The 25500-nt window shown below is 61.4% G+C and overlaps 2 protein-coding genes across 13 annotated transcripts; both read right to left on the minus strand.

The window, feature by feature from the left end:
• Positions 1 to 763: 763 nt before the first annotated feature.
• On the minus strand, positions 764 to 4906 carry NDUFS8 (NADH:ubiquinone oxidoreductase core subunit S8). 5 transcript variants are annotated; one of them, XM_004278031.3, is made up of 7 exons: positions 4817 to 4906; positions 3803 to 3860; positions 3663 to 3713; positions 3008 to 3097; positions 2741 to 2913; positions 1038 to 1166; positions 764 to 952 (listed from the first exon to the last, which is right to left on the minus strand). In XM_004278031.3, the coding sequence occupies exons 2-7, from the start codon at positions 3858 to 3860 to the stop codon at positions 821 to 823; spliced, it is 633 nt and encodes a 210-aa protein (XP_004278079.1). In that variant the 5' UTR covers positions 4817 to 4906; the 3' UTR covers positions 764 to 820. The 5 variants fall into 5 exon arrangements, with proteins under 5 accessions (XP_004278079.1, XP_033258303.1, XP_012391531.1 ...); XM_033402412.2 differs by lacking the exon at positions 4817 to 4906 and adding an exon at positions 4518 to 4541; XM_012536077.3 differs by lacking the exon at positions 4817 to 4906 and adding an exon at positions 4115 to 4237.
• Positions 4907 to 6296: 1390 nt separating this feature from the next.
• Positions 6297 to 24305, minus strand: ALDH3B1 (aldehyde dehydrogenase 3 family member B1). Of its 8 annotated transcripts, none has more exons than XM_033402409.2 (11): positions 23034 to 23419; positions 21052 to 21138; positions 19010 to 19172; positions 15392 to 15502; positions 15159 to 15279; positions 14751 to 14836; positions 14170 to 14251; positions 11576 to 11962; positions 10706 to 10872; positions 9032 to 9131; positions 6297 to 6998 (listed from the first exon to the last, which is right to left on the minus strand). In XM_033402409.2, exons 3-11 carry the CDS (start codon positions 19169 to 19171, stop codon positions 6808 to 6810), a joined length of 1407 nt encoding a protein of 468 aa, XP_033258300.1. In that variant the 5' UTR covers position 19172; positions 21052 to 21138; positions 23034 to 23419; the 3' UTR covers positions 6297 to 6807. The 8 variants fall into 8 exon arrangements, with proteins under 8 accessions (XP_033258300.1, XP_033258301.1, XP_033258302.1 ...); XM_033402410.2 differs by lacking the exon at positions 23034 to 23419 and adding an exon at positions 19377 to 19462 and having other exon boundaries at positions 21052 to 23013; XM_033402411.2 differs by lacking the exons at positions 21052 to 21138; positions 23034 to 23419 and adding an exon at positions 24149 to 24305.
• Positions 24306 to 25500: the final 1195 nt, after the last annotated feature.

Below are 25500 nucleotides of genomic sequence, written 5' to 3' on the forward strand. Positions count from 1 at the left end.
CAGGCCCGAATTAGTTTTCTCATCAGATGTGTGCTGTGTGATCCTGAGCAAAACACTTCGCCCCTCTGAGCCAGTTTCCTCACTGCTGAGAATGAATTGAAATCCTCTCACACCTCTTAGCACCAAGTTAGAGGGGGCTGTTTTTGGCTACTCTGCTGCCACTGGGCTTGCGTGTGGCCCCAGAAGGAACCATGTCACTTGGCTGGGACTGCAAAGCAGGAAGTCCTGAGCGGCAGAAGCCATGCCAGCAGCCTGGTCTGGGGAAGCTGGGGAGAAAAGCGGATGTGGCTGGAGGAGAGGCAGAGCCAGCTCACAGGCAGCAGGGCCTGGGTCACCCCCTCGTGACTGTCACCCCCCCCCCCAGAGCAGCCTTCCCCTGCCTCCCAGCAAGGATGCTCTGGCCTTTCCAAGTTCCTGCTCTTGATGTATTTCTGCCTGCGGCCTTGCGAGAGGCTCTAGGTCCTTAGGGTCTCAGCTGTGGGTGGCCCTCAGGAGAGGACAGGCCCCAGCCCCACCCCTTGGGCACACAGGATTATGGGAACAGTGGACCTGGGCCGACCTCCAGCCTGCGGAGCCTTGGGGAACATGCCCAGGAAGATGTGTGGGCCACACACTGCCGCGGGCCCGGGCCCAGCCATGGGGAGGGCCTGGCAGGTCCCACAGAGTCGCACAGGAGGGCGACTCTGTCCAAGGACCTGGTCCAATGGAGGAAGCCACAGGCCGTGGTCAGGCCTGGACGGCGGACTGATGACAGAGGCGGTGGGGAGGTCAGAGCTCTTTTATTAGGCAGAAGGGGACCTCGGGCCAGCCGGCGGGCCGGTCACCGGTAGAGGTAGTCGGCCTGGATGTTGGCGGCGATCTCGGCCTCCCACTTGTCCCCGTTGTTGAGCAGCTTCTCCTTGTTGTAGAGCAGCTCCTCGTGCGTCTCCGTGGAGAACTCGAAGTTGGGGCCCTGTGAGCGGGAGAGCAGACACAGCCACATCAGGCCCCTCCGAGGAGCTTCCGCCCTGGCCTCCCCCGCCGCGGGGCCCGCTCACCTCAACGATGGCGTCCACAGGGCAGGCCTCCTGGCAGAAGCCGCAGTAGATACACTTGGTCATGTCGATGTCGTAACGTGTGGTCCGGCGGCTGCCATCGGCCCGAGGCTCAGCCTCAATGGTGATGGCCTGGGGGGTGGCACAGGGTACTGTCACCTGCCAGCCACGCTGGCCCCAGGCACAGGATCCAGCCCCCGCCACGGCTCATTCCCACTCCTGCGGGACTGGCCCCCCAGGGCCTACAGAGCAGACCCTCTGTTATCCACTCTCGGCCCACGTGTACGTTTCCTGACCCCTCTCCTAACAGGCCGCCCGGCGTGGCTGTGACGTCGGCCTCTGAGCGCTTGCCCCAGCTGACATTCTCTTGTTTGTTAACGGCCAGCACCTCCTGCCTGAGAACGTGAGTCCCACAAGGAGAGGGCCGTTGCCTGCCTTGTTCACCATAGCACCTGCAGACCCAAGGGGTCCCACCCGGTAAAAAAAATGCCCCATTACTGTCGGTTGCATGTTGAACAACCTTCCCAATTACATCTAGTTATCCCCATTTAATGGATGAGAAAACTGAGGCTCAGAGAGGTTGAGGGGTTTCCCAAAGCCACACAGTACGTGAGGGGCAGAGCCCAGACTCAAACACAGGTCCTTAACTCTCACTTCCTGGGTGCACACTTGCACCAGCTGGGGGAAGGGGTGGCCTGGGGCCTCCCACAGCTGGGAGGACCTTCAAAGGGATGTGGCAAAGGCCCTCAGATGTCCCCAGGAGTGTAATGCCCACCACTCATAGTGGGACCTTTGGCTATTAGCCTCATCTCTTTGTGTCTCCGTTTCCTCATCTATAAAAATGGGGATAATAATCTCTCCCTCCTAGAGTTGTTGCAGAGATGAGTCATGAGTTTGGCTCAGTGCCTGGTCCACAGCCAGCACTCTGTCTGGATGCCATCACTGTTATTATTTTTTCGGGGCTCTCCTACGTGCTCCAGGTCGGTGGCTAGACTGGGGACAGCAAGGCCACAACCCGTGGCCTGCAGGACCTGGGAGTGGTCCAGGAAATGAGGCAGGTCGTGGACAGCAGCCATCCGGAGTCACAGAGATGTGGCCTGGAGCGGCCGCTGGGAGGGGGTCGCTGTGTGGACCGTGAGGACCCCTGAGGCTGCTGGGCTCCTGCCGGGCACATCCGCCAGCCCAAGAGCCCCAGCTGTGTCTGTCTGTTTCTGCACTAACAGTCCGTGTGGGACCCTCCGACAGAACCAGATGCCAGGGGCTCAAAGGAGCAGCGACCGGGGGCAGTGAGGGCCTCGGCTGTGGCGCACGTGTCCCTGGGTCCGGTCCTGTGGCAGGCACACAGGCAGTGCTCCTGAAACGGCTGCTGCATCCGGGTAAAAGTGGAAACCCTCAGGTGCTGCCTCGTGGCTCGAGGCCTGGGTTTCACGCCCCCGACCAGACCCCCAAGGGCAGGACCCACGTGTGTCACGTGGCCTGCTCAGGGCTGGAAGTTTCCCTCCCCTGACTCACTGCCTCTGAGTCGGCTCCCATTCACGGGGGGAAGAGGCTCAGATCGGGAAAGGGACTTTCTGGGGACACCCACCCGGCAGGGCGCCCAGAGTCCGGGCCCAGGGCTGCCTGCTTCACTCTCTCTGCAGCAGGCTGTGGCCTCCCTCTCCCAGCGGCAGGGGCCGGGGGGCGGTCAGTTGGGGTCAGGGGCTCACCTGGGCTGGGCAGACGGCCTCGCAGAGCTTGCAGGCGATGCAGCGCTCCTCCCCGGACGGGTACCGGCGCAGCGCATGCTCGCCGCGGAAGCGCGGGCTCAGTGGGCCCTTCTCAAATGGGTAGTTGATGGTGGCTGGCTCTCGGAACAGGTAGCTCAGGGTCATGCCCAGGCCTGGGGGTGGCACAGGCACGGTGGGAGGGGGCCCTCCTCCCTAACACATCTGTGCCCCCGACCAGCCGGCCTCCCCCCTCCCCCCAGGGCCCACCTCGGATGAGCTCGGTCCACAGCAGGGTCTGAGCTGCCCGGTCGGTCACCGACTTCATGTCCATTGAGGGCTCCCGCATGTTCACATATTCTGCAGGGGAGGAGGGCGGAGAGGCCGTGGCAGCAGGCCTCACACAGGCCCTCCCCAAGGACTCCAGCTCAGGGAGACGAGGCCTGGCCTCCTTCTAGGTGCAACAGCTGGGCCCCCCAGGGGTTTGTTCATTCACCAAACCTCTCCCGCCTCAGTGAGCACCCTCGAGGCCAGCCTCAGGCCCTGGGCAGTCCTCGCCAGCTTCTCCCTGTGCCTGTGTGGCCAGGAGTTGATGGGGGTTGGAAGGGGCTTGGGTACTGGGGTCCTGATGAAGAGGCACAGTTCCCAGGGCTCACACCTGGCAGCTCCCTCCTTGTCCTACACGGGGAAGGTCTGAGATCACACGGTGTAGCCACATGGAAGGCCCTCCACCCCCTGCAATGACAGACCCGGCCCCCAAGAATCATAGTCAATCTTGATCACCATCCTCTTTATACAGAGTGGAAACTGAGGCTCCGAGAGGGCGAGCCCCCAGCAAAGCCAGGACCAGAACACAGGCCTTCTCCCCTGCCTCTGGCAGGACGATGATCAGAAAGCCTGAGGCTTGCGGCGCCCCGGGACTCACTGTAGGTGGCTGCCACTGTGCTTCTGTGGAGGCTCCGGCCACTGGGATGCCCTGCAAGGATAGGGGTTACGCTGTGCAGATGCGACCTCATGCTAGGAGGCTGGGCCCCTCACACCCAGGAAAGGCTCTCTTGGTCCTACCTGCACGTGCGGCCTGGGCCAGGGCCCGAAGCAGCATGGGCGTGGTCAGGCAGCGCATCTGTGGGCAAGAAGACAGTGAGGCATAGGTGGGTCTCAGACAGGCATGGTTCCCCACCCCCACCCCCGGGAACCCTAGCACTGCAGGAGCCTTGACCCTTGACCCCAGTGCCACTGTGTCAGCTTGTCCCTGCTCACCCCCATTCCTGTCAGAGGCACAGACGGGCTTCCTGTTCCCAGGTGCAGCCCCTCCCGGCCTCCAACCTGACCCAGGTTAACACTGCCACCTGCCACCGGCGTTTATTCAGAGCTCACCGTGCCAGGCACTGTGCTAGGGGTCACACGCACTGTCACTTTGTCCACATGATGACCTCAGAGGGAGGCACAGATGAGAAGCCACAGCTCAGTCGTGTTAAGTGACTTGCCCAAAGTCACACACTGAGGGGGTGGGACCAGGATGTGAACCCAGGCCAGACCCCTCTCTTTACACCCCCAGCCCTCCCCTAATGAACCTTTTAAGGGCTTAAATAACCCTCAAGATCAAATTCCTCTCCCCAGCATCAAGGTCCTTCTGGAACTGTCTCCCAGCCTGCCAAGTGACCTTGGGTTTTCTCACTTGTGAAATGGGAGGTCACGAGAATGGAGGAGGCTCGAAGATGTCAAGGGTTTAGCCCAGAGCCTGGCACTTAGCCGAGGCCAAAAGTGCCCCTCTCGTGACCTGTGACCTCTAGCGGGACCATTTCTTTTGACCGCTGACTTCAGTGCCAGGCACCCAACCCGGCTCCTTCCCCGCCCTTCCTCATGACCTCTGACCCGACGGGCGCAGGAGGTGCATATGCGCCCTGACGGTGCCGGTTTCCCGCCCGCTGCACGCTCAAGGACACAGAGGCCGCGGGTTCTGAGCGGGCCGAGATAAAGCCCGGGCGTGGAGCCGGCGGAGCCAACGGGGGCCGCACACTCGACCCCGATGCCGCGCTGCCCAGGCTGGGCCTTAACACCTGAGCCCCGAACACCCACCTTGAATCGCTGCCTCTCCTTCCAGGGCCGAGGGGCCTGTCCGTCGAGAAGCGGAGCCTACATCCTGGGATGCTGCCATTGGGCGTGGACTCTTCGTGGTGTGGTCTGATTGGCTGGTGGTGCAGCCAAAAGAGGCGGGATCGAAAAAGTCTTTTCTCCGATTGGCTAGGGGAGCAGGCAGGGGCTTGAAGTGGTGTAGAGCGCCGCCGGGTTGGGTGCGAGAAACTGGTGAGCCGGGACTCCCGAGCTCTTGGAGGCGGGACATCCGAGGCGTGGTTTAAGGTTGCTCCTGTCGGACCCGGCGCCCTGGGCTGGAGGACACCGTCTCGGCCTCAGCGGGGCGTGTATGATAACGGTGATGAGAATCGTAGCCTGTGGTGATTCCTCGCGGGAGCCATGCCTACTCTATGCTAAACCTTCATCCTGGCGTCTTCATTTAATCCTCCCGGCAGCCGTGTGGGGAGGAACGATTATTTTCGCTTTACAGATGGGGAAACTGAGGCACGGACTTGTGTAGTAACTTGGCCTAAGCCTTAGATCTGCGAAGTGCGGCCGCCTGAGCCACTCCTGGATCTGTATGACCCGGGAGCCCCGTCCCTCAACAGCCCCCAAACCTGTGTTTCCTCCCAGTGAATTGTGTGGCAGAGGGACCCGGGAGGCTGCGGACACTGAGAAAGCCCCTGAGGCCGCCTGTGTGTTGGGGGCAGTGGAAGGTGGTCAGGGAGGGCTTCCTGGAGGAGATGATGTCCAAGCAGAGCGCAAGGAGGAGTCGAGCAGAACCAGAAGGGCCAGAGAGCATGCCCAGCTTCTGTGCGGAGGTCCACCAGACAAGGAGGACACATCCAGTGCGTTAGAAGAGGGCAAGGATGGGTTGGCGGTGGGGGGTGGGGGGGAGCGTGTACAGGGCTGTGCAGAGCCTCCCAAGGATTGTTATGGGTCCAGACTTGTGAGCCAGGGGAACCACTGAAGGGGTTCAGGCTGAGGGCTAGTATGGTCCAGTGGGCTTTGGGAAGATCTCTGAGGAGAAGGGCTAGGCCCCGGGGAAAGAGGGTAGGTGATGGATGGCCCGGGGCACAGCGATTAGTGTGTGGATTGGGGAAGTCTGCGGTATTTTATAGAATCATCAAGAATTACTCAAAGATGGGACTTGGGAGGTGAGAAGGGAGTGTCTAGCCGGAGGCCGGGGAGTCTGGCTTTGTGGCTGAGTGGATGGGGGATCACTCCACGGCATGGGGGCCCAGGAGGATGAGCAGGAGAGGGAAAGGGAGGAGTCCAGTGTGGGACATGATGAGGGGAAGGTGCCCAGGGCCAGCCACTTGGGGGACAGGAGCTAGTTCAGAGCTCCTAAGAGGCCCGAGGTGAAGAGAAGGGAGATCCTACTGTGGGCATCTCATCAACCTGACCTGGAGGGAGAGGTGCGGAGAGAGTAGAGGGAAGCAGCCTCCCCCCTCCCAAATGAGGAGACAGGACGCCTGGAGCCTGGAGTCGGCAATTAAGCTCCAAAATTTAATCCTCATGATGATCTCAGGAGGTGTTAATCACCTCCTCTGTGCAACAGATAGGGAACCGGGCTCAGAGAGGGCAGGGACGACCCAGGTCACAGCAGGCCCGCAGTGTCATGGACCAGATGCCAGGACCCCTTCTGCACCCTCCACAGAAAGGGCACCTTCTGTCCTGAGAGGTGCTCACATCTTCCCTCGTCTCCCGGAACACAGGTGGCCAGCGTGGGAGCAGGAGGGCAGGTTACTGCACTGTTTCCGACGCTCCCAAACCTTGGCCCATCCTGGCTGGGGGGCAGCTGAGGGCCTGAAAAGAGAAGCCCCAGGCGGGAGGAGGGCAAGCACTGGTCTGGGCCGTGGCCCCGGCAGGTGTTTTCCCCCTGTGTCGTGGACCCCAGGTCATGTCTCCACCAGCCTCAGGTGGCCACGGCAGCGGAGGACTCATAGACATGAGCTGGGAGGGACGCTCGGAGCCCCTGTGCGCAGGGTGGCTCAGAGCAGGGCGCAGCTGCAGCTGCGGGTCTCCATGGCTGCGAGCAGCACCCTCAGGTTGCGTGGAGTGTGGGGCGGGTAGCGGAGAGCGTAGACCTTCTCCAGCCCAGGGCGGCGCAGCAGGCAGGCGCGGTGGTGGGAGAAGGTGTCGAAGGAGAACTTGCCGTGGTAGCTGCCCATCCCACTGGCGCCTGTACAGTGACAGGGAACACAGCAGTTAGGCCCCCAGTGGCCAGCCGAGGAGCGTCAGACAGACCTGGGCTCTGCCAGTCACACAGTATGACCTGGGTGGGCTACTTCACCCCCCGAGCCTTGGTTTCCCCAGCTGTAAAGTGGGCTAATCATGAGATGCTGTGGGTAAAGGGCTTAGCCCTGAGCCTGGCCCCAGCACCCACTCAAATAAATATTGGGGACACCAGGTGCTGGGGCACGATGGGTAGACAGTGGTCAAGAGTGGATTCTGGGGGGGTGGGGGATGTATTGGGAATTTGGGATTAACAGACACACACTACTCTATATAAAATAGATAAATAAGGACCTACTATATAGCACAGGGAACTATATTCAATATCTTGTAATAACCTATAACGGAAAAGAATCTGAAAAGAAGAGCGTGTATATATATATAACTGAAATATAACTGAATCACTGCTGTACACCTGAAACTAACACAACATTGTAAATCAACATTTTCTTTTTTTTTTTTTTTTTGCGGTACGCGGGCCTCTCACTGTTGCGGCCTCTCCCGCTGCGGAGCACAGGCTCCGGACGCGCAGGCTCAGCGGCCACGGCTCATGGGCCCAGCCGCTCCGCGGCACGTGGGATCTTCCCGGACCGGGGCACGAACTCGTGTCCCCTGCATCGGCAGGCGGACTCTCAACCACAACATTTTCAATTAGAAAAAAAGAGAGAGGAAAGATGGAAAGTAAAAAAAAAAAAAAAAAAAAAAGTGGTTTCCGAGGCAGCTGCCCAGGGTTGAATCCCAGCTCTGAAGTAGCCATGTCACCTTAAGCAAGTGATTTCGCCTTGGTCTCCTCTGTGACATGGGGTGACGGTGGCACCCACCTCCTAGAGTTGTGGGGATTGAGCAAGTGTTCAGACCCATAGATACAGTAAGTGCTGTGTTGTTATGAGTTGCAATGTCCAGGTAGGGAGGCAGTCAAGGACCCGGCAGTGGGAAGTCCAGGGCACCCAGCCTGGTGGGATCAGGGGTAATCCGGGAGGGCTTCCTTGAGTGAGTGGGGCCTGAGGGATGTGGAGTTGACCAGATAAAGTGGATGTGTGGGGCAAGAGGGGCCCAGGCTCGGGGACAACTCAGGGAGCCTTGGAGGTGGGTGACCGTGGTGTGTCAGGACTTGGGCAGAGCTCTGTGTGTCTGGGGCAGCAACCGGGGAAGCGGGGCAGGGGCGGGAGCAGGACTCCGTGGCCAGACCAGGAAGGGCGGCCTCAGGAAGCTGAGTCAGAGCCCTGGGTCTGTCTGAGGGCCTGGGAGCCGTGGAAGGCTTTGCCAGGGGAGCAGCAGGGTCAGATTCACCTGCAGACAGAGCCCCACGCTTCCCTGAGGAGGGGGTGCTGGGGAAGAGGGTTCCAGAACTGGGGACGGCAGCGGTGCGCAGCCCTGGACCTCCACCACCACAGCATCGATCTCAGCCTGCCGTGCTCCTGTGACACCAGCCGCTCCCCAGGGAGGGTCCAGGCCCACCAGGGCAGCCCGCCAGGACCTGCTGGTCATTTACTCTAGTGCCAGGTGCAGGCAGGTGGCGGGACGGCAAGCCTCTGGCCCTCTCGTCCCCTGAGGAGGAGGTGGGCTCAGAGAGGGGAAGTGGTGGCCTCGCATCACACAGCCGTCAGGCTTGCTGGGACCAGCCTCAGAGGCCAGGACGTCACAGCGGTACTGGGGGCTGCTGGGGCTTGGTGGAGGGGGGAGCCGGCAGGAGCCCCTGGCTCCTGTGCGACATGCCAAGCATGGGACAGAGGGGACACAGGAGGGGTTAAAGGAGCAGCATGTAGCCTCACTGTGGAGTAAAGAGAAGGCCCAAGGCCGCCCTGCGTGTGCTAAGCCCCTGCAATCACAGTGATGTTTAAAAAACCCTAAACTGTGTATCTGTGGGTCCACCCACATATGTAAATGCAGAGACAGGTATGGAAGGTTCCGCCTCAGACTCTGCAGAGGGGAGCAGGGTGAGAGATGACGGTAAGAGGGCATGGCTCTGCTGGCACGTACCCACTCCTCCGAAGGGCAGGCTGGCGACAGTCATGTGCATGAAGCCGTCGTTCCCACAGAAGCCCCCGCTGCTGGTCTGGGCCAGTACCCGCTTGACCACCTGGGAGAGAAGCAGCTATGAGGCTGGTGGCGGAGCTGCCGGGGCCGCGGGGGCTCTGTCCAGACCCCTCAGGGCCCTGGGACCCACTGCAGGGTCTGAGGCCACCGTGAGAGCTGGAGGCGGTGGCTGTGGAGCAGCCTGCCACCCATCCCCAACTGGAGACGTGTTTCCTGAGCATCCCTTGCTTGTGGCCCATGCAGGTGACTGTGGACACAGGCTCAGGCCTGATGGGGAGGTGGGAAACCCAGCATCCTCCTGGGGATGTGGAGGGTGCAGGGTGAGGGGCGGGCAGTCAGGGAGGCGTTCCCGGGAGGGATGTGAGGTGCCTGCTGAGTCTCAAGGCGGGGCAGAGATGAGTAGGAAGGCCCCCCAGGCAGAGTGAAGGGCAGGCGGGGAGGCCAGGGGTGGGGTGGGGCAGGGACGCAGCGAGGGGCCTGTGTGCAGCACAGGGAGGACGTTGAGATTTGGGTTTTGGAAACATGAACTTGATCCTTGCTTGACTTAATGAAGGCTTTTCCTCTTCAGCCTGTAGGTGTATTTGAAGAATGAGGGCGGTGGGGTGGGGGTGGGGGACTTCCCTTGTGGCGCAGTGGTTAAGAATCTGCCTGCCAATGCAGGGGACACGGGTTCAAGCCCTGATCTGGGAAGATCCCACATGCTGCGGAGCAACTAAGCCCACAACTACAGAGCCTGCGCTTTAGAGCCCGCGAGCCACAACTACTGAGCCCACTGCCACAACTACTGAAGCCTGTGCGCCTAAAGCCTGTGCTCCGCAACAAGAGAAGCCACGGCAATGAGAAGCCTGTGCACTGCAACGAAGAGTAGCCCCCGTTCGCCTCAAGCCCCCGTTCACCTCAACTAGAGAAAAGCCCACGCGCAGGAACGAAGACACAGTGCAGCCAAAAATAAATAAATAAATTTATAAAAAAGAAGAAAAAAGGGGGGGGGGAATGATTAGTAGACACTAAACAGTAGTTGCACGAAAACTTGGCTATAGTTAGTTGCAACGTGTGACCCTCAGGTAACAGCTAGGTCGGGGCTTGCCTGCTGGTGGGTGGAGTGGACCCCCCTCCGCCGACTCAGAAATCCCACTGAGAGAAACCCCAGGGAAGGGCAGGGGACCAGGGCTCATGCTTGGGCCTGCATGTCCTGGTCATTCATCCTCCCCCGGTCGTGCCATCCCACGTCGTGTGTGCCTTCCATGAGCCAGGCAGAGAAAGGGGACACCGCCGCCACCAGGCCATGATGATGCAGAAGAATGGAGGTGGGGCTGACTTAGAGGGGACACTGGACCCTAGAGAAGACCCTGGGGAGCCGCACACTAAGGCCCAGAAGAATGTGGCCTAGATTGGAGGGCATGGGGGAGGCCCTGCTGCCCCGAGGAGAAAGGAGAGGGACAGAGCCAAGATAGCGCCACCGTCCCAGAGCTCCTATGACTGTCCCCAAGGGACCAGGACGCCCGCCCCTCCTGCCAGGCCCCTTGGTCCACTCTGGTCCTGGTGCCACCTCACCCTCTGCTGACCTCACTCCACCCTCCACTGCTACCACCCGCTCCCACCTCTGTCCAGCCCCACCTGGCTGCTGTTGGAGAAGGCGTACAGGGCCAGGGGCTTCTCCCGACGGCGGATGAACTCGATGGCCTCGTCCAGGCTCCTCACGTTCATGATGGGCAGGATGGGCCCGAAGATCTCCTCCTGCATCACCGGCTCCGTCTCCTGCACGCCCACCAGCACCGTGGGAGCTGCCCGGGCACAGGGCACGGCTCAGCCCCAGGGGTGGGGCCTCGGGCAGGCAGGGCCCAGGGACCCAGGGCTCCAGGCTCAGGGACGTTCTGGGGAAGGTGATCTCCCCACAGCCCCCGGGAAGTGACCTTGAGGGGCTCCCCAGCCTGACCGGGGCCCGTGGGGCCCAGAGAACCCCTCAGCCTTGGTCTTACAGTCAGAGGGTGACCGGACCTGAGGTCCCGGGTCCCAGCCTGCTGGGGAGCAGCGTCACGCTCTGAGCCGTTCGGCCCGGGAGACTGGGGCTGCTTTGTTCACAGCGTAGCGGGTGCTCAGGACGGGCTGTTGAAATTCAGAACCAGGAATCGTGGGCTCATAGGACCTGGGGTCACGGCCCCGTGGAGCAGCAGATCTTGAGGCTGAAGTTTGGAACCTGAGCCCTAGAACTCTGGGGTCTGAGCTTGGAGAATCCAGAGCCTGGGCCAGAGGGCTGAGTCGTGGGGTCACAGGCTCAGACACGGCAACGCGGAATACTGGTGTCACAGAATCGTGGCACCAGAGCCGTGGACCAGGCTGGGCTCTAGCAGTGGGGTCGGGGAGCCTCAGGGCCCGAGGTTACAGGCTGGGCCCAGACTCGGGGCCCAGCTGTGGCCCCCAGCGTGTGGGGGCCTTAGCCGGGGTGGGCTGGGAGTGGGGCACAGTGGCAGGGAGGGCGGGACTTACCGATGTAGCGATCGCTTTCATCAGTCTGGCCCCCGATGGCCACGTGGCCACAGCTCAGCAGGCCCCGGAGCCGCTGGAAATTCTTCTCACTGATGATGCGGCCCAGGTCTGGGGAGCTCTGGGGGTCTTCGCCATAGAAACGGGTGATGGCACTCTGCAGGGCGGGCAGCAGTCGAGCCTGCATTTCGGGGCTGCACAGGATATAGTCGGGGGCCACGCAGGTCTGGCCGGAGTTGAAATAGCGGAAGAAGGCCACGCGGTTGGCCACGGTCTGGGGGTCGCAGTTGTCATCCACGTAGCAGGGGTTCTTGCCCCCCAGCTCCAGCGTGACGGGGGTCAGGTGCTTGGCGGCAGCAGCCATGACAATCTTGCCGACTCGGGGGCTCCCTGTGGTGGAAGGAACCAGAGTGGCTCTCGGTCACTTGGGCCAGGTGGGATGGCCTCAGCCCAGGGCTGGGACCCCTCGAGGGGGCTCACTCCCTGCCCTGCGGCTCCCTGGAGAGGCAGTAGAGTAGAGGGCGGGGTGGGGGTGGGTGGGGGTGGGCGGGGGAGAGTCGCCCTCACCTGGCTTTTCCTTGTCAGTTGCTGCTGCACTGGGACCTTTTTCAGGTCGTCCCCCCTCCCCTTCCTCCCCCACTCCCCCACCAGCCCCTCCGAGGAGCTCTGCCCACAGCTGCAAGCCAGGCCCAGCTCCCTGTCCTGACCTGCCCAGGTAGACAGCCAGGAGCCCCCGTCTCCCTGCTTCTGATCCCAGCTGGGCCTGCAGGCGACTCTTTCTAACCTGCCGCCCTAAGTCCCTCCCCACTCTCCACTCTCCTCAGAAAGTAACTCCTATGGCCCGGCTCCAGCTCTAGCTGGTCCTCATTTGGGTCTCCCCTCCCTGACCTAATCTGGCAGCCTTAGCGCCCTCCACACCCACCGTCTGCCCCCTCTTCCCCTGGGTCCCCACCTCTCCTCTGGGCTGGTGTCCTGGGTCTCACAGTCCCCTCTTCCACTCAGCCACCCCGAAACACTCCTGACAGCGCCCCCAGGCCTCGACACACTCTTGCCCACGCCTGGCCCAGGGCCCCACGCTGCCATTCCTGTGATGTGATAACCCTGGCCTTTCTCGCCAGCCACCGCAGCCCGAGGGAGCCCAGAGTCCAGACACCTCTCTGGTCTCACTTCCTCCTGCTTCCCTGCCCTCGTTCCCTCCCATCCAGGCCCCCTTGTCGGCTGAGCCGGCCCCAGGGGCCTCTCCCTACCACGGCTCCTCCCTTAGGTCCTCCTATCTTTGTTCAAACACCTCCTAGTCTGTCCCGCCTTCCTGACTACGCCCACAACTGAATTCCCCACCTCCACCCTGGTCACCTTTGCACGGGCTCCATGACAATGGAGGAGGCTTTAGCCCTGCTTTATCCCAAGGCCTCGCGGTGCCCGTCTGCGCTCTCAGTAAACATTCACCGAGTGAGTGAGTGAGTGAGTGAGTGGCTGCTGCCCAGGCCACGTGCTGTGACAAAGGCTTCCATTCATTCATTTGTCCTTAAGACAGGCCTGTGACTTGGGGATGGCCCCTATCATACCAATAAGGAAACTGAGGCCTGGAGAAGTCAGGAGATTATGGTGGAGTAGCTTCGGGCGGTCCATCGGCCTCTGCACAGACTGCCTCGGGGACCTGGCGTAGAAGCTGGCCTCCGGGCATCTGCCTGCCTTGCCTCTGCACCCTCGGTCCTGGGGGGCCAGGGCCCAGAGTCCACTGAGCTTCGGGCTGTGATGGTGGAGGGTGGTCAGGCGCCCCGCCACCCCCCACCCCGGCTTCCTTCTCCTGGTGTTTCCGGCCCCTGGGAATCTGTAGGAACAGCTGAGGACCCTGGCCCCTCTGCTCCCACAGTCGCCCTCCCTGTCTGTTAAGGTGGCATCTGGCAGGCCTTGTCCTGGGCTCATGGCAGGGTCTGGGGAGGAGAAAGGCAGAGATGGCACGTCCCCTGCTCTGATGGGGACAAAGTGTGCAACACAGGAGGCGGGTCCCCTCCTCCCTCCTCCAGGGCCTCGCCTTGTCTGTATCCTCCACCCTTTCATCTCTTCTGGAAACTCCATCCTGGTCACTTGAAGCTAGGTGGTATCTGGACCACATGGGCACATGTCAGGGTGATGGCAGGTGACCTCTGGGAGCAAAATACAGCCTGCCCCAATCCTGGCTAGTGCAGTGGGCACTGCATCTTTTTGTCACCCAAGCCCCCAAACCCTCATCTGTCCAGCCCTCCAGAAGGGCCGTGGGCGCAGGAATGAGCGCCTGGCACAGCGGGAGCTCAGCAAGGACAGATGCTGTGATGTGTGAGGTGGTGAGTGGTGGAGAGGCCTGTTTCTGGGATGGGGCCCATCCCTCCCAAGGGTCCCCAGGGGTCCGGGGCTGCTCCCCAGCCTGCGCAGGGAGAGTGGAGCAAGCTCGTCCTGGGGCCGAGAGCACCACCCAGCACTTGCCCCAGTCTGCATCCTCCCTGGCTGGCTGGCTGCTTCTGTCCCTCTCTCAGAGTTCGGGATAAGACCCCTAAGGGTGGGGCTGGGCAAGCTTCTCACCTCTCCCATCCTGCACAACCCCCAGACTGGCTCCTCACCTGTGAAGAAGATGTAGTCGAACTTGTGCTCCAGTAGCTGCCCGGTCTCCTGGGGCCCGCCCAGCACCACGGCAAAGCAGCTCTGCAAGCCAGACGGGCGGAGGGCTCCCCCTGGGACCCCAGCCTGAGGGCCCAGAGGGCACCTGCCTGCCTGCCTGCGTGCCTGGGACGGCTCCCCCCTTGCCTGGGGCCCGGGCTCCAGGTGGGCTGGGTCGGGGGCAGTGGGGAGCGGGGAGCTCCCCAGGGGCACTAGGCACAGGCAGTCCCAGCCCAGCAGGTGTAAGGTTGGGGCCTGGCGGGTTTGGGGTTGGGACTGAGGCCGGGGCTGGGCCAGCAGGGCCGACCAGAGACAGACAGGGACCCCCGGGGGACAGGCCCCACCCCTCTGTTTCACTCAGAGGGAAACAGGCTGAGAGGGGCGGTGACCTGGCCAAGGCCACACAACCCAGAGGAGGCAGGAGTGAGGCTGGAAGTCAGGTCCTGTCTGAGGAGCCACGCCAAGGGCTGCCCGGCCCAGCGGGGCCTGCTTAGCCCTGCTCAGCCCCAGTGTAGCTGCTTGCTCTGTACCTGGCCCTGCTCACCTGGTCCAGGTATCGGGGCAGCACCTTGGCCAGGACCTTCTCAGTGCTCTTGCTGACCTCCGAGGGCTTCAGCACCACACAGTTCCCTGAGGGGCGGGGCGGGGAGAGGGGGTGGGGCAGGGTGGGGCGGGGAGAGGGTGGCCAGTTGTAGCCACTCCCCGTCTCCATTCAGTCCTCACACCTGCAGGGCAGGTGCCGGCCTCACTCCACCTTCAGGGGAAGAATATGGCTCAGAGAGGTGCCCTGCCGGCCCCAAGGCCACACAGCCTGCGGATGGTGGGCCAGATGGGAACCAGGCCTTCTTAGCTACCTGGTGCCAGCTCCCCCCTCCTCCCTGGCTCTGTGGGCGGCTGTGAGCCTGGGAGGATGGACCGGGGGTGGAGGGAGAAGGTGGTGCTTCCCTCTCACCTGCTGCGAGGGCGCCCACCAGGGGCTCTAGGCTCAGGTTCAGAGGGTAGTTCCAGGGGGCGATGACGAGCACCAGGCCGAAGGGCTCCTTCCGGATGAAGGCCGAGTCCAGCTGTGTGGCCTGGGTCGGGGCCAGAGTGATGGTGAACGGTGAGGTGCCAAGACCCCAGCCCCTCAGCACCGCCTGCCACCCAGAGAGGCTGCCTGCGGCCCTGATGCCCAGGGCCACTCACCAGGTTCCTGGGCACTTTCTCATCCTTCATCCAGGCCCGCAGGTTCCTAAGGGCCAAGTTAATCTCGTTCTGGCTGATGCTGATTTCAGACACCTCTGACTCGAAGGCTGACTGCAGGGGAGGGGGAGGGGCAAGGGCAGGGCTTGGGCCAGGGTACCCAGGATCCGCAGGTGGCCGGAGCCCTGGGGTGGGCAAAGCCTCCCCAGGCAAGGTCTGTCTTATTCACTCATTCATTCATTCATTCACTCCATGTTCACTGAATGGTTAGAGCGCGTGGGTGCCGTTTCTGTGCTGGGGATGCAGCCGTGACTGAAACAGACAGAAAACCTGCCCCACGGAGCTGACATTGTAGGGGGACGGTCGACGTGATGATGAGAACGCTGACTACTCCATTAGGACGTGACAAGCGCAATGGGAGGGTGAAACAGGGTAAGAGGGATAGAGACTGCTGGAGTGTGTGTGCGTGTGTGTGAGTGCATGTGCGCATGTATCTGTGTGTGTGTCTTTGCTCTATTTTATATAAGATGGTCAGTGCCAGCCTCTGGGATGGGGTGACATTTGAGCAGTGAGGAAAGGGAGGGAAGGAGCCCATGGATACCTGGAGGCAGAATATTCCAGGCAGATGGTATGTCCTGTGCAAAGGCCCTGGGGCGGGTTCAGGCTTGCTATGTTCCTGATTAGCAGGGAGAAGAGTGGGTGAGGTGATGAGGCCAGGCAGCTGGGGTGAGGACTGTTGAGCGGAGCAGGGACAGGCTCTAATTTAAGTTTGAACAGGACTGTCTGTGTGGCCCTCTGTGGCCTGCTGTGTGGATGTCAGTCTGCAGGGGACACTGGGAACAGGTGTCTCTGGGTCACTGGGGACTGGTCACTGGGGACAGGTGTCTCTGCCATCAGTTCCCACAGCCCAGGGGCCAGGGCAGATTTCAAGGGCAGGAGTCGGAAAAAGGAGACAATCAATAGGGCTTTTGTCCTGATCTATGCTGGCTGGCATGCCTGCCCCACCCCCACGAGGGAGGAGGGACCAGCCTGTGGGCTGCAGGCAGCTGGAGGCCCATGGCCTAGGACACAAGAGCCAGGCTGTCCTGATGCCTGAGACTCAGCCATTATGGTGCAAGTTCCTTCCTGTCAGAGGAGAGGGCGATGGGCCCAGGAGTGCCAGAGCTGAGCCTTGGGGGGAGGGGGAGGGCGCAGGGCCTTGGGGGGAGAAGCCACGCCCCCCAGCGCTTCTAGGGGCTGAGCCTGCTTCAGGCATGCCTTCTACTGTGTCTGTGTCCACAGCCCACACTCCTGCCCAGCGAGGTCTCCTGTGACCTGACTGAGGTTTGGGCCTGTTTGAGGGCTGATCTGAACCCCGCTGAATGCCAGGAGTTTGGAAGAGTAGAGGCTGTTTTGAGCCCGGGTTCTGTGCCCTTAGGCAAGAATGCGCCCTCTCTGAGTCTCCTCTGGGGGTGACTGGGGGTGACCGCCTCTACCTGGAAGGGCTGTTGGGGGTTAAATGGGACGATTTGTGCAGGTCAGACAGGGCAGATGCTGCCTGCTGGGAAGGCGGGGGACAGGGCTGGCTGAGCCCGGGACCAGATTGGATTTTCTGGGCTGCTGCTTCCTTTGTGGGGCGCGGGCTCCTGGAGGCTTGAGGGTTGCGGGCAGGAGGTGAAATTTGAGCCATAGGGAGAACAGGGACCAGACAGACCATCGGGTCAGGTCTCACGGAGGCGGCCAGGCCAGGCCAGCTGGTGGGCAGGGCAGAGGCTCAGTGGGGTGTCAGTCCCCAGGGAGCCCGACATGCCAGGGTAGGGGGTGTGAGCCCCCTCTGTCCTGGACCAGGTCCAGTGAATGGACACTCCCCACAGGGAGGCAAAGCCAGGCCCCTTGGGTGTCAGAGAGCCCAGGAGAGTACGACCCGGCGCCCTGGTTTCATAAATGGGGTAGCAGACGATTCCAGAAATGGCAGACGAGGGAGCCCGGGTCCCACCTGGCTACAGTCCTGGAGCGTGGTGATAAACAGAAGGTTTGAGGACCCCGAGAAAGGGAGTAGGCGTCACCAGGAGGCCACGTCCTCAGGACAAGTCCTTGTGGCCAACTTGTGCTGCCCCCGTGAACGGGGGTGCCCTGATCCATGACCCCAGGTGCCACAAGATACTAGTCTCGAAGTGACTGCTCTGGACACCTGGCTGGGTGCCTGCAAATCAGGTGGGGCCCAAGGAGGCTGCAGAGGGCCTCCCAGGCCTGCCAGTGCCGGCATCTCTTTCATGAGCTGGGTGGGGCCAGCAGGCCCACCGGAAGGGCAGGGGAGGCAGGAGGGCAGAAGGGGATGACCCCAGGGTTCTGCTCATGGGCTCAGGAGGTTTGGGGAGAAGATGAGCTCAGCGCTCAGCACGAGCCAGTGTGGGACTGCTGCAGCCCCCTGGGGACAAGTGGTGACCACAGGGGCTGGCCGGCAGCCAATGTGCACCATGGGCCTGCCCTAGGTGTTAAGTATCAAAACAGCACCTCACCAGCTGGTAAAGAGTCACAGCCTTGGAGAGTTACAGGTGGTGAGGGGCCAGTGGGGCATCAGGGGTGAGCTTGGGCACCGTGGCCTTTGTGGCAAGTTCAAGGGACATTTTGTCCAGAGAAGAAGCCCCTGGACAGTTGTCCTAGGGCAGCGGCAGCCACACGGGTGGGCCCTGCTGGCTGAGACGGTGGAAGGCTGCCTACAAGGAAGTGTATTTCTTGAGGTCCTGCTGTGGCTGCTGCTGGAGATGGGAGGGGCTGAGCCCCCAGGCCTCCAGGGTTTGGACAGAGGCCATGATGCCCACGGTACCTAGTGAAGCAGAAGTCCTCCACATGCGGCCCTAGCGGTGTGACCCAGCTCCCTGGACCTCATCCCTTGCATACCTCTGCCTCTTCCACTCCCCTTCAGCCACTCTGGCCTCCTTGCTGCTCCTCAAGCACAAATACACCAAGCACCTCCTGCCTCAGGGCCTTTGCACATGCTGTGCCCTCTGCTGTTTCCCCCCTTGTCCACGTGGATCCTTCCCCCTCCTCCTTCAAACACCACTGTCTCAGAGAAACCTTCCCTGACCCCCACATACAAAACCGCACCCTGACCCTGGCCCTCTCTCACCCCCTTCACACTGGGAGTGTCTCTCCATGGCATTCATTACCATCCAACATGCTGTGTATTTATTTACTGTCTAGTTGTGTCTCTCCCCAGGAGGCCAGCTCCCTGGACACAGGAACTTTGTTTTATTTGTTGTATCCCCAGAGCCTACAACAGTACCTGGCCCATAGTAAGTGTTCAATAAATAGTAGTGGAGTGGGGGAATTCCCTGGCGGTCCAGTGGTTAGGACTCCGTGCTCTCACTGCCAAGGGCGTGGGTTCAATCCCTGGTCGGGGAACTAACATCCCGCAAGCTGCACCGCACGACCAAAAAAAGGAAAAAAATAGTGGAGTGAATGAAGAAATGAATGAAAGGGTGAATGCAGAAGAGCGGGTTACGGCACAGGAAAGGAGGTGGGGTTTGACGGCTTTTAGTTCCCCCTTCATGGAGGATGCAGCTGTCCCCATCCCCCCTGTCTCAACCTCCCCACCCCTGCCCTCCTCCTCCCACCCCTGCCTGTCCCCCCACAACCCACCTTGTGCAGGTCCTGCGCCAGCGCCTCCTGCAGAAGCTGCTTGTTCTCTTGCAGGAAGCGGCTCAGGCCCTTCAGCTGGGCAGCCCGGAACTCCGCCGGCCGCGTGCACCCCGAGTCGAAGGCCTCCCGCAGCCGCTGCAGCGTGTCCGCGAAGGGGTCCATCCTGCCGGGCGGGGCAGCGTGGGCCGGGGCTCCCCACCTCCAGGCACCCTCCACCGCCCCTGCCTGCACCCGCGTGGGCCCACGGGCACCCCCATGGGGACTCACACGTAAGCGCAGGGACCAGGGCTGCCCTACCTACACATACACACAAACACACACACAAGGGGCACACTTGGACACCCACTGACAGAGCTACAGACAACACCTCTTAACCAGTGGGCAGGAGGGTTCTGGACCCCAAGGCAGTCACGGGACTGGGTGTGGGCTTGGGGGACAGCTACTCCGTGGCCCCTAAGAGTGAGCAGGGAGCCAGGGGGTCACGCTTCTTCCTGCCACCCGGAAATTAGCCCTAAGCCATGGCCTCCACCCTACTCGGGTGCCCCTCCTGGAGACGGGTAGCCCTTACCCCAGCAGGTCTGAGTGGAGTAACCAGGGGAAGTTTGGTAACTAGAGGCGGAGTCCACCAACCACCACTTTGGGACATTCCCAATACGAATGCTCTGTTCCCACTGTCCGCAGCCTGGGGGCCCTGCCCAGGGTGGCCAGGCTGGCTGGTGGTGGCTCAGAGGGCTGGGTGACAGGACTCCTCTCCCTGTGCCCCAGCTCCGCAACAAGACTGGGAAAGAGGAACCCCACCTCCCAGAGGCCCTGCTGCCCATCCCAGCCCCATCGGCCACAGTGTTGGAGAAGCAGGGAATGCTGAGGGGTGAGGGGTGAGGGGGCAGTCAGGCCTCCATGCTGTCATCAGCCAGGGCTGGAAGGCAGGGTAGGGGCTCTGACATTCCCCCGGGCGCCCGCCTGCTTACTTGAAGTTCATCAGAGGAGCTCTCTGATGCACTTAGTCCTCGGCCTGGTGCCAAGGACCAGTGGGGACCCTTTCCTCCTTCTCTCTCTGACTCACTTCTCTTCTGGTCTCTGCTTGGCTGATGCCTCCTTCAGGCAGCCCACCATGATTACTCCCTTACACATTCTCACAGTGGGCCCTTGGCTCTGCTCCCCACCGCACTGTGTCATACCTTGTGATAAATACCTGGTTTCCTTCTGTCCACCTCCCTGCCCCGCCTCCCCATCCCTCTCTTTCCTCTCCCACTGGACTGGGCAGCAGGACCCCTCTTTGCCTACTTAACTTATCATTTGGGGCTTTGTGCCCCAATCTCCTCATCTGTTAAGGTCACCCTTCCACCTACCACCTGATGGGTGTTTATCAAGGATGAGACCATGCTGGCCAATTCTAAGCCCAGGACAGGGCGTCAGTGCCCTCAGGGTTGCCAGCTATTGTTAAGTGACTACTGCCACCATGGCCCTAAGTTTTCTGGAGGACTCCATGAGCTGTTCCAGCCAACAGGATGGCCTGCCCTGATGGGCACTCTGTGCTGAGAGCCTGCTGGAGCCCTACGCTGTCCCCATAGGCATGATGGGGGCCAAACTGACCCCACAGGCCTCCTACTCTGATCAGGAGAAACGGGGCAGTTGTCTCGGGCATAGGGCGGGCACCACATCCCCCAGAGAGGGTGACTGTAGCAGAACAGGGACATCATCAGAGCCCCTGTCACTCCAGGCTTGTCCCCAGCTCCAACCCTCCTCCAGAGAGGAAGGCATACTGGCCAGAGACCCAAGAGCTAAGAGACTTGCTGACCCCTAAAGCCGCCACCTGAGCTCAAACCCTGACCCTGCCTCTGTAGCTGTGTGACCTTGGGCAAGTCACTCATCTTTTCCCTGCCTCAGTTTCCATGCCTGTAAAAAGGGGATGCTACCGTTCCACCACATGAAGCACCGGCCATTGTGTGCATGGTAAGAGCTTAATAATGGTCAGCTGTGGTTATTGTTACCAAGTACTCAACAAATATTTATCCCTCTTCCTTCCCCCCATCCTCTCTCACCTTCAGACTTCTGCTGATGGATGCTGAGGGCAAACCACACCCGCCCCTCTCCCGCCTCCGCAAGGTTCTTTGCACTTTCCTAAGAGCCTGCAGAACCCACAAAAATGTAAGGCACGTCACTTGAAGAGGGCATCTCCGAGTACAGTGTGGGGTGGGGAGCTCTGCGGGGGTGGAGGTCTGGTTGGAACATTCCAGCAGCCTCTCCTGGCAACACTGAGGCCAGCTCACACCATACTGCAGTTTGGTCAGGACCGAGGCCCCAAGGGGAGACTGCTGCAGGGCAGGGAACTGGACTCAACCCAGGTAAGCAGATGTGCAAGGCTGCCTTGGGCCTGGGGGGACCCCGGGCCTGTGACCTCACAAGGGAGCTGAGCAGCCACTGTGGACACACAGATGAGGGGGTCCTTCATCGGGTGGTCTGGGGCCCCTAAGCCCACCTCCCTGGGAGTTGCTAAGTCACTTGATGTGACAAGGGATGGGCCTGGTTCCCTGGGCCAGCCACCTTCCCTCAAGGCCATGAGCCTGGGGATTCTATAATAATAATAATAATAATAGTGACTAAGCACTGACTGTGCCGGGCACTGTGCCAGCGTGGGTGCCTGATGTGAGTGCAGCATAGCTTTTGGCTGGCACCCCTGTAGGAAGCTGAGGCCCAGGTCATGGGGCATCAAGGAGGGAAACAAAAGGTGCAGGCACTCAGGTCTGCTGCCTCCAAACATCATCAGGGAACAGCTGCTGCCCGAGCCCCGTCCCTGGGCCCTGGCCGGTCCTGCGGATGAGCCACCTCCCAGCCCCCACCTCTGCCCACCCTCTCATCCTTTCTGCCTCGGTTTCCCTGTCTATACCACAGGCCTTCTAAGAGCACCCTCTGTATGACGTGTCGGGGGCCTGAGGACCTGGGTCCAAATCCCAGCAACTCTGCTTATTAGCTAGGAGACCTTGGGCAGGTGGCTTGGCCTCTCTGTGGCTCACTCTTCCCATCTGTGCAATGGGGATGGTGTCTTGTAGGTACCCCATAGTGCTGTGAAGTGCTTGGTGCAGGGCCGAGCCCCGTGAGTGCTCAGTGAGGACGGCTCTGAACGATGGTTATTCAGACTGCAAAGGACAGCTGTGCTGGGGGGTCTCGGGGAGGAGACCCTGGGGTGGGAACCCGAGGAGACCCTGGCCCAGTGTGGGCACTAGGGAGGCAAGGACATCAACTTGAGACCCAGGTGGGGGCAGGGATGCGGGGCTGGGAAGAGTGACAGAGGTGAACATGGTGGTCTGAGGGCCCAGGGGACCCCCATCAGGCTGTCAGAAGGTGGACGGCACGGGGCTGCCTCGAAGGCTCTGCAGGTCCCAGTACCCTAGGGTCTCCAATCTGATCTCCCCTCCCTGCCCCGTGGAGCCTTAACCTGGATTTTTACAAGGTCTCCCAAACTCTGGGGAGCGGCCCCCTCCCTTCCATGGCGGGTGTGGGGAGCTGGGGACCAACCCTTGGCCGTGGGCCAAGCCAACCCCCACCCCACCGCACGGAGAGGCTGTGCCCCCGGCTGCCTGACGCTGGCAAAGCCTCGCCTTCCTGGACCCCGGCAGAGTCCATTCCCAGGAACGCGACCGCTCAGAACCGCTCGCTGCATAGCCCACCCCAGCAGCGGGCATGCGTGGCAGTTGCCCAGGAAATGTGTTGCCAAATGGATGCTTGACCACCCCCCCAGGGACAGGGGTGCATTCCTTCCTGGGGCGGCCGGTCCAGAGCAGGGACTCTTGGCCTCTCTCTTTGCTCTCTTAGGCTGGGGCAAACGGAACTCCCTTCCCCCTTCCCCTTTCTCCTCAGGCGAGCAGAGAAGCTCCGAGAAGACAAAGCTAGTCCCTGTGCGTGGCCGTGAGTGGCCAGGCTTTCCAGGACTGACGGCAGCCCAGAGTGCCCAAGCCAACCTGCCAGCGGGTCCCTGGCCCTGACTGCTCGCTGCTATATCCCCAGCCTCTGCAGAACACCGTACCTGAGGCCCTGCGAAGCTGCCCTTCCTCCTGGTGGGCCCTGCTCTACCCAGCTGCCCTTCCGTTATGAAATGTGCAAGGCTGGGCCAGCCCCTGGGGTGGGGCTGTCCTGGCCTTGTGCCTGACTTTGACTCTGGGCTGGCTGGAGGCTGCAGGCTGAGATTTCCCCATCACTTCCCTCAGGGGCCTCTAGATCCTTTCCTGGACCACAGAGAAGGAGCCAGGGCGCAGAGAGGGCCAGCACCAGGCCAGGGCCACACAGCAGGTCTCCAGGGAGCTCTGAGCTGAGGGGTCCATCTCGACCCCTGATGGGGAAGATGGAGGATGAGTCCAGAGTAGTGGACCCAGGAATTACGGTGTGGGGTGCGGGCTGTGGCCTGGAGTAGCAGGGGGGAAAGCCCTGCTCCCCACACCCAGCCCCCCCACCGCCAGCCCCCCTGAGCCTCAGTTTCCCATCTGCAAAATGAAGAGGTCTGATCCAAAGACAGCTGGAGTCCAGAAATCCAATCCCAGGGCCCAGGCCTGCCTGCTGCAGGCTTCGTCCCTGCCCTCGGCGCGTCTGTGTCCGACATCACGTCATCCAGCACCCCGCTCACAGCACCTGTCACCCTGCAACCTGGCATTTTACAATGAGGAAATGGAAGTCCAGAGAGAGGGCACAGGGCATGAGTGGCAGGCTGGGACCCACATGAGAAATTGCTGCTCCAGAGCGGGGCTGGGTCCACCCCCTGCTGTCCCCTCCTGCCTCCCCGGAAAGAACGCCACCCTCTGCCCTCTAGGTGAGCCGTCATGATATAAGTGTCGCCATGAGGTTCCTGTGTCCCTGCCCCTCAGCCTCACCCCACCCCCACCCCAGGCACACCTGTCAGAGCCAGCACAAAGGGGGACGATCCCCTGGCAGGTGCTGGTGTCAGACAGGCAGGCGATTAGGTTACAGGTAGGGGGACAGGAATATCCTTTGTGCTATCGCCCCATGCCTGTCACCCTGGGCCCGCTGCTGTCCTTCCACCTTGGTGCCCTAGGTCTTGTCTGGGATGCTGGCCCAGGGCCTCTGGGCCGACTGGGCACCTGGGAGATGCTCCTCACTGCCCCCGCCCTCCCTGCTGCCCCTGCCTACCTGGGAGGGTAGGAGAGGTCTCCTGGCCCACACCTGCTCTGGTAGCCCCTGGAGGCTTCAGCCGTTTGGGACTGGGGTAAGGGGCTGCAGGGGCCCCGTCCTCTTCGTGGGATGGAACCCCCAGCCGCTGCCTGTCACGTGGCTCAGCATGTGACAGCCCTGCCCTGCTGTCTGGAGCTGAGCCAGGCAGAGGCAGAGCCAGTGTCAGACGGGACTGGGCTGGAGCTGAGCCTGGCAGCGGTCAGCCAGGAACCAGGTCCAGAGAGGGGCAGCCACTGATCTAAGGCCACACAGCAAATCAGGGACCCACCTGGGGAGGTATGGTGGGTGGGAGGGGTATTGCAGGATCCTGAGGGACCCCTCCCTGACCAGGGATACCTCCTGCAGGGGTTACCCCAAACTTGTCATGAATTCAGCCTGGGAGGTCCCCAAAGAGGCCTGTCCTCCTGACACAGGGGTCCCAACCTGGCCTGGGAGTGAAGCTCGCCAGTCTGAGGGGGCACTGCCCCTTGGGGAGGAACAGGGACCGGCCCTCTCCCCTTTCTGGTTTGGATGCCTCTTTGATCCTCAGAGCTCCAGGAGCAGAACTTCCCTGGTGGCGCAGTGGTTAAGAATCTGCCTTGCAATGCAGGGGACGAGGGTTCGATCCCCAGTCAGGGAACTAAGATCCCTCACGCCGTGGGGCAACTAAGCCCACGCGCCACAATTAGAGAGAAGCCCGTGCGCCACAACCAAGAACCGACGCAGCCAGATTAATTAATTAAAAAAAAAAAAAAAAAGCAGCTCCAAGGGTTCTGTGGCTGCGGCGGGTGGCAGGCTTTGCCGAAGTCCCGGGTCAGCCAGTGGGGCGGGTGCTGGGGGGAGCACCGAGGTTGGAGGGGACACATCTGCCCAGCCAGGCGCTGCTCTTCTGCAACTCCTCTGGGTTTTAGTTTGGAGAATGGGATGAAAAGACCCTCATGAGTGTCGCTGTTGGCCTCCCTCTCCGGGCAGAGGTGGGGGAGGACGAGCTGGTCATGGGCTAAGGCATCATTCCTTCATTCCTTCATTCATCATTCCCTCCCTCACCTGGTGAGCCTGGCTCGCAGAGCCTCAGACCTGCCCAAGAGCACCTCACCACGTCACCTGCTGACAGATTCAAACCTGGCTCCGCAGCCCACCTGCTGGGTGACCTCGAGCAAGTTAGGCCCCTCTCTGGGCCTCCATTTCCTCCCCCCGAAATGGGACTGATTCGACCTGCCTCACAGGGCTGCAGTGAGGGCGAAATTAGAGCACATCTGGAATGCACCTGGTATACAGTAGGTGCTCAACAGGTGCGAAGGCTTTTCTGTCCCTTTCCCCACCTTCCTAAG

This window comes from Orcinus orca, chromosome 8, assembly GCF_937001465.1.
Source record: "Orcinus orca chromosome 8, mOrcOrc1.1, whole genome shotgun sequence".
NCBI lineage: Eukaryota > Metazoa > Chordata > Mammalia > Artiodactyla > Delphinidae > Orcinus > Orcinus orca.